The 17,999-nt window shown below is 39.9% G+C and overlaps 2 protein-coding genes across 2 annotated transcripts; one reads left to right on the forward strand and one right to left on the reverse strand.

Moving 5' to 3' along the window:
• The first annotated feature begins 536 nt into the window (after positions 1-536).
• Positions 537-1,742, forward strand: LOC135482232 (probable G-protein coupled receptor 139). The gene has a single exon (XM_064762113.1). It carries the CDS (start codon positions 537-539, stop codon positions 1,740-1,742), a length of 1,206 nt encoding a protein of 401 aa, XP_064618183.1.
• Positions 1,743-6,079: 4,337 nt separating this feature from the next.
• LOC135482242 (rhodopsin-like) lies at positions 6,080-7,270 on the reverse strand. Its single transcript, XM_064762124.1, has one exon. It carries the CDS (start codon positions 7,268-7,270, stop codon positions 6,080-6,082), a length of 1,191 nt encoding a protein of 396 aa, XP_064618194.1.
• Between the last annotated feature and the right edge of the window lie 10,729 nt (positions 7,271-17,999).

A 17,999-nucleotide genomic window follows, 5' to 3' on the forward strand; every position in this document is an offset into this window, starting at 1 on the left:
GACAGATGTAATTGAAAACCCTATAGGCACGCAAAACGTTAAACCTTTAATTAATTAAAATCCTGTGAATAATTTGTCATACTGTTAAAGCCATATAGCTCAATACCATACGTTGATCACATGGCCAAAAATACCCGTCCAAAAGAAGTTTAAAACTTGACATTACCAAATATTTATACCAAATATTGAAATTAATAGTATTTTTAATGCATCATCCGTCTGAATGTACTTTCTTTGTTGTTGGTTTGTTTTGAACATTGGTTTTTGGGAATTGGTATTGCGATTATCGACCTGGAACGACCAAATTGGTTGACGGCTGGTGTATGATTGTGTGTTTTGAGGCCTCGATTCAAAATGGCAGGTAACCACTCCACAGCGTTAAAATGTTTGCAAAATCCCATTATTAAAATAAAGTATCAGTAACATAGAGAAACCGGTACGTTTTTAGTGAAGCGAATACTATGATTTTATGTCTTTGTTACTGAAGTCATAACGCTTTTCTTTCCAAGGAACCCCTGCAAGGTGAACAACCCAAAATGAGCAACTCCACGAACATTTCCTTGGACTGCTCCGAGATAGTGGACGCGATACATCCTGATAACAGCAACAACGACCAGCTTCCCATAGAGGTTCTCCGGGCTAAGATAGACTGCCAGGTTGATGCATTTACACGCAGTCTACTCCCTTTCATTGGCTTAGTGCAGGGTCTTCTTAACTACGGTACAACTATCATCGTGTGTTTAGGGCTCTTCTTCAACACAGTATCGTTCATCGTTTTGACCAGAAAGAAGATGCGTCGATCGTCAGCCAATATGTTCCTCTCCATTCTGGCCGTGTACGATACCTTGTCGCTGACCTTGAACTTCATGATCGGGGTGATACGCGGACAGAATTTGTCGGCGAACCAGAGTTTCATGGACAATCAGTCTTTGTGTAAGCTTCACGGCGTGTTTGTGGTTGTCTTTAATTTGTTGTCTGTGTGGACCATCGTAACCTTCACCATCGTTCGCTTCCTCATCGTCAAATTCCCTCTCAAAGCTAAGAACTTCACTCAGATGAGAACACTAATCATTATCGTTTCCACATCTTTGGTCGTCGTTGTTTTCTCCTGCCACAAAATCTTTATCACCGGCTTTGAAGGGGACTCAGTGTTTGGGTACAAAGGTTGTCAGACGGATCGCGCTAGGATACCAGACATTGGCAAGTTTTACGTGGCTTTCAACACCTGGCTGCCCACTGTCCTGGTTGTGATCTTCAACCTAGCCATCGTCCGAGAGATAAAAATCCATACGGCGAGAAGGCAAACCATGACCACATCCACGTCGCGCTCAGACGAGAAGGCAACACGGCTTTTACTAACGGTATCCTTTGCTTATCTTGTCCTTGTAAGCCCCCTGGGAATTATCCAGACGATCGAATTGTTCTGGAATGAAAATGTCCAAGCCACGCCTTTGACCAGCCCGCACTACGCTGATAATATGATCGTCAAAATAAATCTCAAGTGGATCCGAGCATTTTGCTTCTTTTTCTACCAGATCAACTTCGCCATCAATTTTTTTCTCTATGCCTTTTCCTCTTCTGGTACGATGTTTCAGAACACACTTCGGCAGCTGATGGGTTTCAAAAAGAAGGAAACATCGGACATCACTCAACGCACCGTGACGACAACGGTATCGTCTAATGCGGTCATGCCTCTGCCACAACCAGAAGCGGAAGAGCGTAATGCGACAGAGGGCCAGTAAATCTATGACGTTACACCATGGGTCAATAACCGTGATCCCATGGATGATACTCTTTAATTCATATTACATTAATGCTCTGCATTTTAAAGCTAGTACATGCACTCAAAAACTGACGCAGGACAAATCAATGTGGTCCTGTAATGGTCGATCGACTGACTGAGGGTTGATTAGTGATAGGGGGAAGGAATGCGTGGTTTGACCTAACATTATTGTCAAATTACCTGACAAGCCTCCTGATTTAAAATCGCTGTTGAAACAGAGAAAGCTGGAGTCGAACAAGCGATTTCAATTGTCAACGGCCCGAGAGTCGCAGAAAGTCAACGCTTTAACATAAGAAGATAATGAATTATATATATGTATATAGCAATCATTTACAGCCTTTTTGTTTTGGGTGTTGTATTTGATATACAACTGAACTGACTTTTCAGCTGTATTTATTGGCTGTTTTATGTTACGGTTGTATTTATTGTTATGCAGATTCTTTGTTTGTTGGTAGCTTGTTGTCCGCAGTTCCTTTGTTTTGATTTGATTTTAATTTGATTTCATTGGTGTTTTAAGCCGTACTCAAGAATATTTCACTTATAGGATGACGGTCAGCATTATCGTGGGTGGAAACCAGACAGAGACCGGGTGATATCCACGACCAACCGCAGGCTGTTCGAAGACCTTGCCACGTACGGTCGGAGAGAAAAGCCATCATGAGCTGGACTTGAACTCAAAGCGACCACATTGGTGAGAGGCTCCTGGGTCATTGCGCCGCGCTAGCAAGCTAACCACCTCGGCCAAAGAAGGCCCTCTTTGTTTGGATGAAAATCGGTTACGAATTAACTGTAAAATAAATTGTGACGTTCCTTATAAAATGCCGATAAATTTGCTTCTCAGTTTCACTTTCACAAACAAATCTGTATGAATGAATGAATGAATGAATAAATGAATGATTGAATTAAAGGGTTTTAACGGCACATGGATGCATTTTGCGCCGGATATTACTAAAAATGCTACTTGCTTAAAGAATCTAGGAAAGGATGGGTGCGTCGAGTAAAAGAAAAGCAGAAGATAGTTCAAAAGGGTTTTATTTTAATGAAGTTTAAGACATACTGAACCGTTTTTCCTTACAAAGCATATGTACAAGACCTACGGATCCAAGGCACCACTGTGTTTGGAGCAACAGGGGATAAATTTAGGGGTTTGCCTTTAATATGCAGTGTGTGTAATCTTCGTCTGACCTTTTTAAGGCTACATACAGCCACCATTTGATTGGTGAAAAGAATTCAAAGCATCATGAGACATTAAAAAACGGCGTCAATGTCATTCTTGAAAATGGTTTAAAAACAAACCGAAATATAGAATCGCAACACATCGTCCAAAGTCGTTAATCGGAGTTGCAGCAATATTGTTAAGTAAACTGAGTACAACGGGAACAGTGTGATTTATCTGGCTTGTGTGCAGAAATTTATTTATTTATTTATTGATTTATTAGACTTCCATGTTGGAAGTTGGAAGCTTATTCTTCCTACAGGGATTAATATTCTATTCGCAATTTGCTTTTGGTCATTTTTTTAAGAACACTGCAATCACAGCTGTTCAATTACACTGTTCATTGCCAAATCCCTGGCTGTACAAACTGGTATGTAAATCTTTACGCTCCTCTGATCTACTTGGTCTTGTACTATGGCAAGGAAAATATATCGAAATCCGTAAAGTAACTTCTCCAGAACCGCTTATCCGATTGTCTGACAATTTATCATGCATGTGAACAACTATAGTTTTATTGAAACATGCAGAAGTTCAAAGAAGACTGATTTGGTTACGTGACCAAAAAACTACACGGTGGGATGTAGGCCTAGTAGTCTTAAAGAAGGCAAATTTTGTTTTAGTTTTTGCTACATATAGTTGGCCTGTAAATAGCAAATAAATTTTGAAATCTTGCGCCAGTAAAGGGTTAATTGTGTTTTTTGTTATACGCCACCGCGAGCGCCACCACGGAGAACTCCCGAGAATTCGTATGTCTCATAGGCCTGAGGTCGTCTCATAGGTCTGAGGTTTAAAGTATACATAAAGTTAAAACCAACTTCTGTTCCTCAAATGAAAAGCAACAGGGAACTGTAATTTAAATTATTTTCTTTTACATTTTAACCATGAAATTTCACAAAAGCAACTGTTTTCTATAAGGTTCGTTTTTGGAATCACATTTTGCAGAAGATTTTCGCATTAACCTGAGCGATTAAAATCCATTAAAACTTATTGGAATGATCTTGAGGCCAAAATGAATGAATATAGCATGGACAGAATTGTGCCCTGCGTTTTGAATGGCACTGACTTCCTCACGCCGTTTACATTAGCATATATTTCCTCTATAACTGTTATCAACCGAGAAAAACTTATAAGCGGTGTACACCTCCATGTGTTAAACCAAGGAGGTATTGGCCTATATACTTCTATGGTTAACTGTGGTATAAACAATCACCAAGACCCACTTGTTCAAACTGTCTTAAGACTTAATACCATTTTTAACATCGTCAAGTCTTCAAGTTTGTACTTGGCCCAAAAATAATTGTGTAACAGTATATTAAATATGATCTTCATCTGCTGCTCTTTTATTTGGTCTGTGTACAACTGTATTGGTTGCATGGTTTTGGTATAATGGCTAATATATAATATGACTTAAAACCAATATTAGCTAATACACGTTTGAACTTTCAGTTTTCATCCTGTACTTGTATTATACATGCATAACATGAGGTGTAAAGTCTTTAATTCTCTAGATTTAGTCGTACGTGCATCCACCTTCGCTTCAATATTTGGCGATATATTTCAGGTGAATATGGAGGCATAAAGGACTAAATTTGATTCATAACCTGCGTCATTCTATGAATATTCATATGCTATTAAATAAAAACAATTACGTAAAACAATTTAATTGTCTAATATTTTAAAATCAGTTGATAACGTTACTGGTGTATTTATCACATCTTTAAACGCCGTATATGACTGTATGAAACAGAAACAAATAAAAGGCTTACTTCCGTGTGATATGTATAATTTTATTTTTTACAATCAAGGATGTACACAAACAGTTTCCTTCCACAGGTACATGCAGTGTAATATCACGATTATTATCAGTCCTCTGAATACGTTGACCTTTCCAAAGTTTGTTTTATATTACTTGAATAAAAACATAATAAACAGAATGTTGGAGTGTACTAAGAATCTATATTATATAAACAAAGTAGAAAAATATTCACGTACATTTCTACACGTTTTACAAAATATTCTCTGCTGAAAGCCAACCTACGCAGAGATGTAAACTACACTAAATGTACATCATTATAACTCACAAAAAATGTTAACATTTGCAAGGGAACGAATAGATCTCAAATAGTACTCAACCCCATTCCCTGTCCACATGTTTTAAAACATGAAAATGTGAAATGTAAATAACATGAAAGAATCGTAACGAGATCGGCTTAGACACATTACATACACATTTGAATGACTGCCTGCTCAACATTGCATGGACTTATTCCATTTTAAATGTTTGTTGATTTATTTCTCCGACCTGCGGTACTCAAGAATATTCAACGTACAGACGCGATCAGGGGTCGATTCCTCAAAGCCATTTTCTGACTTAAGTACAAATTTAAAACCTCTTTACATTGCTCAGTATTTGATTCTGAAAGCATTTGGTCAAAACATTATGACAGTTTTGTCTTTACCTAATACCAATGAGGTGGACAAAATATTAATTTCTAAGGCCGAAAAATATGATTTCTGATCGTATTTCAATTTTTGGCTTAAGTAAGAAATAGCTTTGTGGAAGGTGATTCCAGCTTTTTGCATGGAGAAAAATGGAGTGCCCATAGTAAACCACCTAAATTTACTTGCTTTAAGCCACAGTTGAAGCAGCGAGAGCTGGATTCGTACATACAACCTTACTGGTCAATGGCGATCAGGTCACTGGAGAAGAAAACAAGTCCCCAGAGTATACCGCTGAACTTCGCTAGGCACTTAACAAACCTGCTGACTTAAATTCGCACTTGAAGCAGCAAATTTTGGATCCGTACATGCAATGTTAGGCCTATTGACGGAGGGTCTGATGGTTGCAGCGACCCAGCGCTTTACCATCTGACCAAGCAATGACAGTCGTGATAAAAAAGGTGTAGATAATCTATCAATTTTCACGTACAATGTCAAGCTGTGAACGTGATCACAACTTCACATCGGCAAGATTACAATTTTTTGTTTAGTTATACGCAGGTGTGAGTGACTTAACAATCTTGACTGAGCCCCAGCACAAAGCTTTCAAGTACAGCTGGTGTCCACTATCAGGTTTTTGATCATTTGGCCTCAGCTCGCTGTGACAGTGGTGCGACTGCGTTAGATCCCATGGGAAGTGCTACCTGCGGTTCAGGAGAAGTGTCTTTAAACTTTACACCAATCACATCCAACAACGTTCTCTGAAACATCTTGTGAGCTGACACGAAAACGTTCAAGAAAAAAATCACAGCGAAGTTAAGTTGGTAAAAGAAGAAGAAAAATGCTCGAATCCACTTTAACTGGATCTTTATCAAGCAATTAAAGACGTAGAGAGGATCAACCAGCGGCGTGGCGTGGACTGTATTATCCCAGAACAACTCTAAGGTTTGGATGATACCCAAGGGAGATCTCAAGACAAAGTAGGTGAAGGACACAGTCAGCAGCACTTTTGTAGCCTTTACGTCCAGTCTGCTAGTTGTCAGATTTGTAGACTGAATCATTGTTTGCCTCCTAACATTTTGCTTTCTGATCATCCGTATTATGAAAACATTTAAAGTCAGGATCAAAAGGGATGGCAGCCAGGTGTTGAAAGCCACGTAGAACTTGCCAATGTCTGGTACACGAAGACGATCCGTCTGGCAACCTTTGTATCCGAACACTGAATCCCCTTCGAAGCCGGCGATGAAGATCTTATGACAGGAGAACATGATAACGGCTAACCAGACAGAAGCGATGATGATCAGCGTCCTCTTCTCTGTGAATTTTTTAGCTTTATGAGGATATTTGACGATGAGAAAGCGCGCGATGGTGAAGGACACGATGGTCCACACGGACAAAAGGTTGAAAACAACCACAAACACTCCGTGAAGCTTACACAGAGATTGGTTGTCCATGAAACTCTGGTTCGCCGAAAAGTTCTGTGCTCGGGTCACCCCTATCATGAAGTTCATGGTGAGCGACAGAGAATCAGAGATGGTCAAAGCCGTGAGGAACATGTTGACGGAGGATTTCCTCATTCTCTTTCTCGTCAACACCACGAACGACACAGCGTTAAAGAATAATCCAACACAGACGATGACGGTTGTGCCGTAATACAAGAGACCCTGTACTAGAGTAGTAAACGGCAATATTCTCAGATTAAAAGCGTCAATCTGACATTTTATTTTAGCTTTGAGTACATCCAGAGGAAGTTGGTCGTTGTTGCTGTTGTCAGGATGATCGAGGTCGACTATCTCGGAACAGTTGTTGAACTGGAAAGTGGCGTTGGCCATGATTGTGTGATCACAATCTGCAAAGACAAAGGCTTTGGGATATAATGTACTTAAAGATATATAGTACAGAGAGTAAACCAGAGCAACGAAGACAGTGTGGTAGTTGGCAAATGAAGTCAAACCTCCTGTATACTTAATGCAGTTAGTGTTTTGCTGCAACTATTCATGTAAATGCTTTAAAAAATTGCACCTTACACGCAGTTTAGGCTTCCCCAAACACTTATGCACAAGAAATGTAGTGATGTTAATTACCCTTTACTATATATTACTGTTTTAGAATTAAGCCCTTGTAACTGTTGTCCTTAATTCAGACAAATATAAAATTTTGGTGAATAATGTTACCCCCAATACTTAAATAGTTCTTATTAACAACTTTAACAACAAGACAAGCATCTTGTCACACGATGCCGCATTTGACGAATGCTTGGCGTCAAATGCTCCACACAATAACGTATGGTGTCTACAGACTCTACAGAGTAAAACCATAAATCAATCCAAATGGTGTAAAATATGGGATATAAGGAAATTATGACCAATTCGGTCTAAAACATACCTGTGTATATAAAAATACGCCAACGTAACGAGTGTGCTCCTTGATATATCTTAAATGTCTGAGAAATATCTTTACATATTGAATCCAATGATCTCAAAGTATGGTATCCTCGTTAGCACAGGGTACATGTCAAGGTACGATTTACAACAAACCATGAAGTAAACATCTGCAGTCCCTCTAACCCAACTGCCGACCTTAAACCCCCAGCACTCACTCTAACCGAATGCCGTATGACTAGCCTCATGTGACATAGAGTTATGGCATCACGGTATTTGTTTGCGCTATTAACCAACAGCATACCCGTGTTCCACCTACAGACCTGGCGAGTTCAACACATTAGCACGTCTAGAAAAACATCTTTGCATCACCCTTTCCAACGACCAGTGTAAATTAGATTTTCACAGACAGATAAATGCAGGTTTTACCTGCTCTCGTGCACGTCATACTTATTTGGAATAACAGCACTGTATCTAAATCGAGCGCCAAACACTCTGGGGCATATCCTCCCCGCCCTCATCGCGGGGCCAGTTCCCAAAACGAAGTTTAACACAAACCATAAAAGAAATAAGAAAGAATATAAAGTACGAAATTAGGACAGGGTCATGCCAAGAGAAGCAGTCGACACTTTTCAGTGATATTGGAAAGGCGCAAAGGTATGTTCTTGGTGAATAAGTTAAATCAGTATTCAGATCGTATACCATGCTAGTATGTAAGTGGTCGATAATAAAATATGTATCTCAGTTACGTTTTGATTGCAACTGCCCATAAATTCAACATGGCGATCTAATTCAACACTATAAATTTACAGCGCCTAGTCCCGGGTTAAGGGAACTAGACAAATCGTTATGCAGAGTGGCGAAGATCCTGAACGCTGAATGTCACCCGACAAGCAGAAAAATATACAACAGAAAGAGCAGCCGAAAAATGCAAAAGAGCTGCCAAAAATTGTGCTCCTATGCAGGGTCCATTTGCCTCTATGTAATGAACATACTTAAATTTATTCCCAGAAAGAAACATTGAAGTCTGCCTTAAAAAGTGATACCACCCAACAAGCCTGTGGTCATATAATGTGCAGTAACAAATCTGACTGGAGATAGACACGATTGCTACATGGCTGCGATAAGACTGGAGGAAGACTGGGCTGTTAACTCTTACACTAACGGGCTTCATTCAGTACTCCATCATATCTTACGCCTACACGAAGATTGATCAGGATGTATGTTTATATAATAAAGTATTCAATATCATATATCTCGTTGCGCAAAAATTTTAAAGCAACATGGATTTTTACTCCTGTGTGGTCTTCAGGCGACTCTAAGTTTGTAAGCAATTATGAATGGCAAAGGCTCTTCGTATTCCATCAGGTTTTTAGCAAAACCGTCCTTTTATTGTGCGGGACGAGGACATATCGCCCCGCACCCATAGTGGGAGTGCAAATCGAGAGCAGTGCAAATCCCGAGAAGCGCGGGACGAGATGTTCTCATCTGGCTTCCATATATTTCCTCCCTAAATCAAAGTATAATATCAGTCGAGAAATATACACCCAAACGTGAATGTTGATCTTTAAATGAGAAATTATGCTTAATATTTTGTACAAAACCTTGGAATTCCTCTTCTGATTGTTGAGAGTAGGTAACTGATATGCATCTGCCAATGCAAACCTGTAACACAATGGTGCGTGGCGGGAGGGGGGGGGGAATCTGAATTTACTTTGCCATTTAGCATCGTTAAGTGTGCTAATATATCCAGGTGGACAGGTATTTTATGTATAAGTGGAAAACGGGTACGCTACTTTTTACTGACTGCGACGTGAATACATTCACAGAGACACTAACCCTTCACACAACACAGCATTTTGAGCAATTCTAGACCAATGACGTCTAATAAACAGCACTGCATTATTTTTACCTAATTCTGCTTAAGTCATGGCGCGGGGGCGTGTAATTTGCTAGTATTTATGCATTTACATTAACAGTTGTAATAAAACCTTAACTAAGGTACATTGACGAAAGACCGTATTTCACCGCGGTTACGTGAGACCATTTGACAGATATCACGCTATCGTTACTGCTCTTGCTTTTCTCTCTATGCTGTGCATCTTAATTATATTGTTATTCCTGCATAAACCAGGACTATGTTGGTGGACGAAGCATTCCCGAAGCCTGACCCCTTTGCATTGTCTTAATGTGATTGTATGCTAAATGTGATGACAACACAGCATTTTGAGTTATTCTAGCTAATAAATTGCAATCAACATCACAGCATTTTTTTACCTAATTCTGCTCAAGCCATGGTGCTAGGGGGCGTGTGATTTGTTACTATTTATGAGCATTTACATGATCATTTAGACTGATCTCTGGCACTCTGCTTTACGATTGTCTTTAACTCCGCTTAACCTGGGGCCAGCGGCTTTATATTCATCATGTTGAATTAGATCGCTAGGTTGGATATATGAACAGTTACCATCGAATTAAGAAGGAATAATTAAGAACGTTACACGGATTTATATCGTACAAAATTTGTCTTCACAAATCGTAGCCGAAAAATCATTGCCAACAACGACCAAATTTTCTTTGGAAGTATTCCACACCTTTAATCTGAGGATATTGCTATTTACTACACTCACACAGGTTCTCTTGTATTACCGCACAAACTCTGTGTCGTTCGTGGTGTTGCCCAGAAAGAGAATGAGGAAATCCTCCGTCAACATGTTTCTCACGGCTTTGGTCATCTCTGATTCTCAGTTGCTCACCATAAACTCACTGTCAGTGAACAGATCGGGGTTATCCGCAGGTCAGAGTGAGCGGCGAATCAGAGTTTTATGGTTGGGGTTATCCCTGAACAGATTTGGTCATCGGTGTTACAACATTATCCGCGAACAGATTTGGCGGGCAAATCAGAGCTTCATGATTCGGGTTATCCGCTGATTGGAGTTGTCCGCGGACAGATGTTGTTGGGTTAGGTCGAGGTTATCCACACATTGGGGCTTCCCGCCGACAGATCTGGGCGGCGAACCAGAGTCACGTGATAGATGTTATCCGTATCGGGGTTATCCGTGGACAGAACTGGTCGGCGAATCAGAGTTTCATGATCGGTAATATCCGCGGATCAGTGTTATCCGCGAACAAAACTGGTCGGCGATTAGTACCATGTAATCCACACGATGTCTTCAACCCACCATTTTGATCTTAGTTGAATTGTTTTTAAATCTATTTGTTAAAATCCTAATTTCTGGTATTTTATACAGTAACCCAAAAGCATGCTTTATCAAGTTCTGATGTTATACAGTAAGCAATTTAAAAAGTTTTGGCTGTAAGAAGTGTAAACAAAATATATATGTGCAAGAAAACAATAGAGCAATGAATTTCCCAGTATGTGATATTTTTCTTCAAATAGGAAGAGTGTGAGAAATCTCAAAAAGGTGAGGTACCGGTAAGAGAAAGCTCAAACAGACGGAGTAACAGAAAACGCAAACAGGTGGATTTAGAGAAATTCCCAAATGGTTAACAGATGCTCTTTGTGTGTTGCCATTAAATAACGATTAATTAAGTGTACCTCGGTTATATTCACCTCCCCCCCCCCCCCCAACACTGCCTTACATACCCGGCCCAGCCCTCACAGAGTCTATATATATGAATCTACATCATCCATGCAGAGCCAACCTTGTTATCGCTGACATTGCATGAATAGCATATTAAGGCCATATCGAAACCTCGCTAACAACATTTGATTTAATTAACGAGCATCAGTTATTAACAATGTTTCAAATGCACCTTTTGTGATACTTATAATTAATTGCTTTCTTGTATTTGTTTGTAATACGTCTTTTATTCAGCCCACTCTTACGACTCACCTAGCGGCCTTTGTACCGGTAAATAGTATCTCAGCCGGCCTGTTTAAGATGGGATTCTGTGGTTTACGCAGCTCTAGAGATGTCAACGCCCAACATACATATTCCAGCGCGAGTATGGTCTGCAGGTGATCGTAAAGATAACCAGATTTAAAACCGTCACAGAAGATGGTACGTTCACATATCTTAAAACTATTGGCAAGAAAAACATTTCTACGGAAAAGTGACCTGAATATTTTTTGTTAAAAACTCTTCGGTATCGCATGGCGTTAAATAACAAATCAGAGGAATAAATGAATTAGTGTTGTTCACACTGTTTTCATGAGGTTTAATTGGCACATAACAGCCTTCGTTGGTTACTGATGTATTTTAATAAGACAGAATCGAGTGATATATTTCCAAGAACGTGTTGTTCCGAGCTCAAATAAACACATGTGATTAATAAGAGTGTAACGAAATGTATTTATTTATTGTTGTTTTACCTCGTACTCAAGAATATTTCACCTATACGACGGCGAGCATTATGATGGGAGAAGTGTGACTTAATGTTTATTTTCTTGTCGGCCTTCTTATACGTCCTATTTCTGTCGTGCTAGCCCTTGGCAGGCTGTATTAGCCCCTGGCTTGACCTTGGACCAATACAGCATGTCTTGGGCCATTACGACGACATTGGGCCTATAACAAGGCCGAAATGAAAAGAAACATTTAAGAACATAATAATATTGCGATCCAATGCGAACTCTCGACGACCGTTTGCTGCAGGGAAAGGTTGTTAGTGAGTTGCCAAATGTCAGGGTTTTACCCGTGCGTACCCGGGTTTCCTCCACCCTTAAGACTGACGGTCATCGTACAAGCGAAAATTTCTTAAGCAGGACAATAAAAACAATCATATAGATAATTAAATAATATTTGCTGAATCTACTTCTGTCAAACTGGATTATCAGTGTAATTTATCGATAAGGGGTCTTCAAATTGTTTCAGTTAAGCATGCACGAAGTAACCTTTTACAGGTTATAAATGTAACTTATCGTAGAGGGGTTTCCGACTTGTTCTATGGATCTTGAAGTAATCTAATCTTGTTAAGGTTATCGGTCTAATTAATCACAAAGGAGCTGAATCTTCATCGTGTTGAATTATATCGCCACGTTGGATATATGAACAGTTCCAATCAAAGCGATACTGAGATACACATTTGGACTATGTTCAACTTGTGAATCGGCGTAGTGTTTAACTCATACGCCAATAAACATTCCTTTCCATCATGACTGAAGCCGCTAACTGCTTCTCTTTGCACGAATCTGTCCTAATTTCTTACTTTACGTTGTTTTGAAAATTGTTCTTGCGATTACTGAACCATTTTGATTGCTGGCTGGTATATAAGAATTTCTAGCTTGACACCTAGATCCGTATCTATTTTGCCGGCTTTAAAGTAGATTTATGTTGTGTATAGTTATTAACATAATGTGAAGAAATAATATTATATGTAACCACAATATGATATTTATGTGGCTAAATCAACTGATTTAATTTTATATCATTTTATTGGGCCTGGAGATATTAAGCTTGTTTTCATCGCAGTTGCACGACCAATGCAGGCCTATTCATGGACGATGTTGAAGACACCAGTAGAACTGAAGTGACTTGCATGTATTAAATCTTCCATATACGACTGACCCGCTGTGGTGACGTATAGTCTGCCTCGTGAAAGGTACGACGGGAGTTCAATCCCGAATCGAGTCATATCTGTTAGTAAATATGAACAAACGTCAGCCTCTCTCCTTGTTCATCGGAGCTACATGCAGAAAACGCTCCCCGCCTCCCTACGGAGTAAAATAGACAGCACGATGCCTGCATGAAACATTCATTTCCTATAGCTGCCGTCGACGGTTTTTCAATACAACATGATTTTTAAAACAACCAATCTTCACCATCCATGATAATCAACATCAGTAATCTTGGTAATACTTGGCTTGGTGAACAACATAAGAGGAAAATGCTGACCAAGAATTAATTGGTGGCTGGAGGGAGCGTCGAATCTGGCGTCTTCGGCATTGGCTCCGGTCTGCTATAAGGAAATACCGTCGTGATAAAAAACAAAATTGCAAACCAAGTTAAGCCCCAATCATTGACTGGTATACATATAGGACTTGTCATTTATATTGTGTAATAGCGTAAATCCTGTGTAGGCTTCATCCTCTCCTCGTTTTTTTTTTTTTTTTACTTGGTTCAGGCCGATTAGTTATCTTATTCTCATGTATTGCTAAATGTTCCAATTCGATAAATGAGTACAACTTTTCACTTGAAAAGGGATATTCTCTGATTAGAGTACAACTTTTCACTTGAAAAAGGAGATTCTCTGATTTTCGCAGTATAGCAGATTGTTTTTATGTGATATTCGCCCATATACATGACCCCTGCCGATAGTGCTTGAAGTCTCGAATAGCAAGCGTATAGGCGTAGCGAGACATTCAATTACTGTATGGAAGTTTTCCAGCACTAGTTTAATTACTCTCAACGGACAATGTCATGAAAATACATTTAACAAATTGCATGGTTAGGCTGAAATACATTTCTGAAATGAAAAGGTTCTGATGATATTAGTTGTGCTCTCACACAAGATCTAGTGCAAACATGTATATTTATGTAGTTATGAATCCAGATTTTTGTTTGAGAAATCAGTTCCCTAAATCCGGCCCATCGAGAAAAGTATGTTGTAATTGGTTAATTTAGGTCACGTGGGTCATAAACCTGTTGAATATGCAGCCACTGAAGGGCTGTTGGAGTATTTGCCAGCTGGCACACATCATCTCAAACAGTGTCATCTAACTATATAGGAAGTAACACATCCTCTATAGTGAATACTACTACATCTAGTGGTCAGTAAAAGGATGAATGGATATCATTTGTTGGTAAAACACTGTTGTCTACGGTGTTACTGGTTAATTATTATGCTATCGGCCACCACACTCAATATGAGGCCTATTCCATCAGGATACATTGAACATAAATCTAGACATCGTACCCGACATTCGTATAACAATTGTGATGTCAAGGCTATTATTCAAAACAACGATCAATACAAACCAACAAAAGAACTAAGAAAAGCCTTTATAAAAAATATGAGAGGCCGTTAGAATGGATTCATGCATAGAAGCAGTCAATTTTATTTGATTTCTTTCGCTGGTGTTTTACGCCTTACTCAAGAATATTTCACTCATACGCCTGCATGCGGCCAGTATTATGGTGGGAGGAAAGCAGACAGAGCCCGACCGAACCCACAACGATCCACCGGTTCCTGGGAGGCCTTCCAACATCTGATCAAGTTTGCAAGCCGTCCAGTTTTTGAGAAGTGTGAATTTTCCAGCTAACTAAGGCTTTAACCATGTACATTTCGTTGTGCGCAGTGAATTTGGGCTTTGAAGCGTTGACAAAAACTGTTTTGTCTCAATCTATCTTCTACAAGAGTAGAAGTCGGACTTGACGCTTAGATTGCAGACTTAAGAGAAATATTGGTGGGAGACAAGTGTCTTAGGCTGGATTTGAACCCGTGCCTCATAAGTAATATAGACTGAAAGGTAAGCGCATTAAACATTCGACCATGATACGCGCCTCGAAGATTAATAATGAATAATAATGTTCTATTTCATTAGCTCTCTAGATATATCTGAGGTCACATCAACATTGTGCATTCTCGCTTTGTGATTCATCATGAATGTGCAAGACGAAAAAAACATCCAGTCTATAACAGCAAGGGTAACTTTCGCCAGTCCCTTAATTTAAGGCAAGAATGTAACTTTATAGGCACGGAAGCACTTTTAAAAAAAGGTACTTTCGTTTTTCGCTACTTTCATCGGAAATCACGCCGCCTTATGGAACTATAACCTGGACATCGTATTTATTACGAAACTTTGTAAAAATGCCCTAAACTTTCAAACAGATGCTGTAATCCACCTTGTTGTGAGGTCTAATCCACATCTAATCGCCGCGCTTTCAGAACACATGCTATATTGATTGAATGATAGACTGCAAGATGTTTAACGCCGTGATTAAGGATATTTCACGTATTTGACGGCGATCAGATTCACGGTTTGACGAAACCCAAGTGTGTGGAGTAAACCACTGGCCTTTGGCAAGTAATTTACCCCACGCAATATGTTCAGCCGCAAAGCGCCATATGCGCTGAAGGCAAGAGATCTCAGCCTCAGACATTGTCAACTGATTTATGAACATATAAACGGTCCGAAAAGCACTGTGTACCGCTTATCCAACCAGCCCTGTGGACCGGTTATTCAACGAGCACTGTGGACTGCTCATACAATTAACCAACACGGTGGGCCGCTTATGCAACGAGCACTGCGGACCGCTCATCCAACGAGCTCTGTAGACCGCTTATCCAACGAGCACTGTGGACCGGTTATCCAAGGAACGCTGTGGACCGGTCATCCAACACTCACTGTAGACCACTTATCCAATGAGCACTGTGAATCACTTATTCAGCGTGCACTGTGGACCGCTTATCCAACCAGCACTGTGGACCAGTTATCCAACCAGCACTGTTGGCCGCTTAGGACCACTAAAAGCCTGATAAAAGGCGGCGGAGGGCAATAACGAAAATTCTACTTAACCCGTATCTGAGATTGTCCGACTGGAATACCGAAAGATATGCATGCCTACGACCCACTCAAGTAACTTCGATTGGAGTGGAAAAATTAAACAAAGCAAGTTGAAACGTGCCGAACTCATGTCGAATTCGAGCAAGCCAAATCAATTATATATTTTGTTTTAATTTTATAATTTTGTCATTTGCTTTAAAATATTAATAACATTCACAGAAACCTACGTCCAAATCTTACATATAATGTAAGAAAAACTGTTTCACCAATATGTTTATGAATAGGCATGATCTTTACTCCACAATAAGTACTGCGAATGAAGAAGGGACATTGTTAGGTTTGATGTCTTGTAACATCGCCAGTAACTACAAAATGATGGGGGCCTCTGTGGGTCAGTTGGTTAGCGCGCTAGCGCAGCGTAAACACCCAGGAGCCTCTCACCAAAGCGGTCGCTGTGAGTTCAAGTTCAGTTCATGCTGGCTTCCTCTCCGGCCGTAAGTGGGAAGGTCTGACAGCAACCTGCGGATGGTCGTGGGTTTCCTCCGGGCTCTGCCCGGTTTCATCCCATCATAATGCCGGCCGCCGTTGTATAAGTAAAATATTCTTGAGTACGGTGTAAAACATCATTCAAATAAATAAATAAATACAAAGCGATGCGGAGTCGTACGACATGATTCTCTGCTAAGATCAACACCTCCCAGCCGTTGATAGATCAGATGCAAGCTTATTCCCAGTAGTGACTTTACCCCCCTCCCCCCTTGGGTTTTTTTGTAACGTCACATGTTTGCTCGATCCTCCGCTCGTCTATTTGAATGATTCTAATATGCATACTGAATATACACATGTAATGAATTGCTTAATTAGCGCATTACCCACAAATGAATGTTGTGTTAATTGTGAATGCAGCTGCATGTTGCAATTAAGGACCCGGTATACAGGTATACCGCCATATAGAGCCAAGATTGCCGTAAATATCTAAACATAGGTCACACGACATCAGTGTATCTTCTAAAACAGGGAACTATTGTCATATTATTTCTTCCTGGAGAAAAAGTCGGTGGATGACAGAGCAGGAAACGAAAAGTTCCAAACTGAGAAGGTAAGTGTAGAATTAGAAAGCCTGACGATATACTTTCATCTTCCCCGGCTGTTCGTGGGGAGGTCTTCCTACAACGTGCGGATGGCCGTAAGTTTCCTTCCGGGCTCTGCCCTGTTTCCGCTCACCATAATGCTGGCCGCCGTTGTACACGCCGTCGTATTCTTGAGTACGGCGTAAAACGCCTATTAAATAAATAAATATGATTTCATTTGATTCTGGTGGATGATAGGACCAAAGTTAGTGCGTGTCACCTAGACAGTTGGTCTATTCAAGTGGAGTGTTTTGAGAAGTTAAACACTACACCGTCTGTTTTTTCACAGCTTACACTTTTGTGCTATATAATGACTTTGTAACACTATTTCGCTAAATACTTCTTTGCAGAATGGTCTAGACGGTTAATATACGGGACCTATTGGCGATGGTACCTGATTCTGTAGGTTCGCAGTCAGTTTTCAACTCTATAATCTTTTCTATTCACCAAAAGTATATGTCCAACATAACGCAATTACTTTAGCAAACGCCAAGGCCCCACTTTTAGTTGTAGTACTCATCGTTATCATTTGCGTAGAAATGTTAAATTTAGGCAAAAAGCCGTTTAAAATTCCTAAATTATG

This window comes from Liolophura sinensis, chromosome 1 (genome assembly GCF_032854445.1).
Source record: "Liolophura sinensis isolate JHLJ2023 chromosome 1, CUHK_Ljap_v2, whole genome shotgun sequence".
Classification (NCBI taxonomy): Eukaryota; Metazoa; Mollusca; class Polyplacophora; order Chitonida; family Chitonidae; genus Liolophura; species Liolophura sinensis.

Coding starts and splice junctions, on each gene's coding strand:
- LOC135482232 (XM_064762113.1), top strand. CDS start 537: ATGAGCAACTCCACGAACATTTCCTTGGACTGCTCCGAGATAGTGGAC.
- LOC135482242 (XM_064762124.1), bottom strand. CDS start 7,270: ATGGCCAACGCCACTTTCCAGTTCAACAACTGTTCCGAGATAGTCGAC.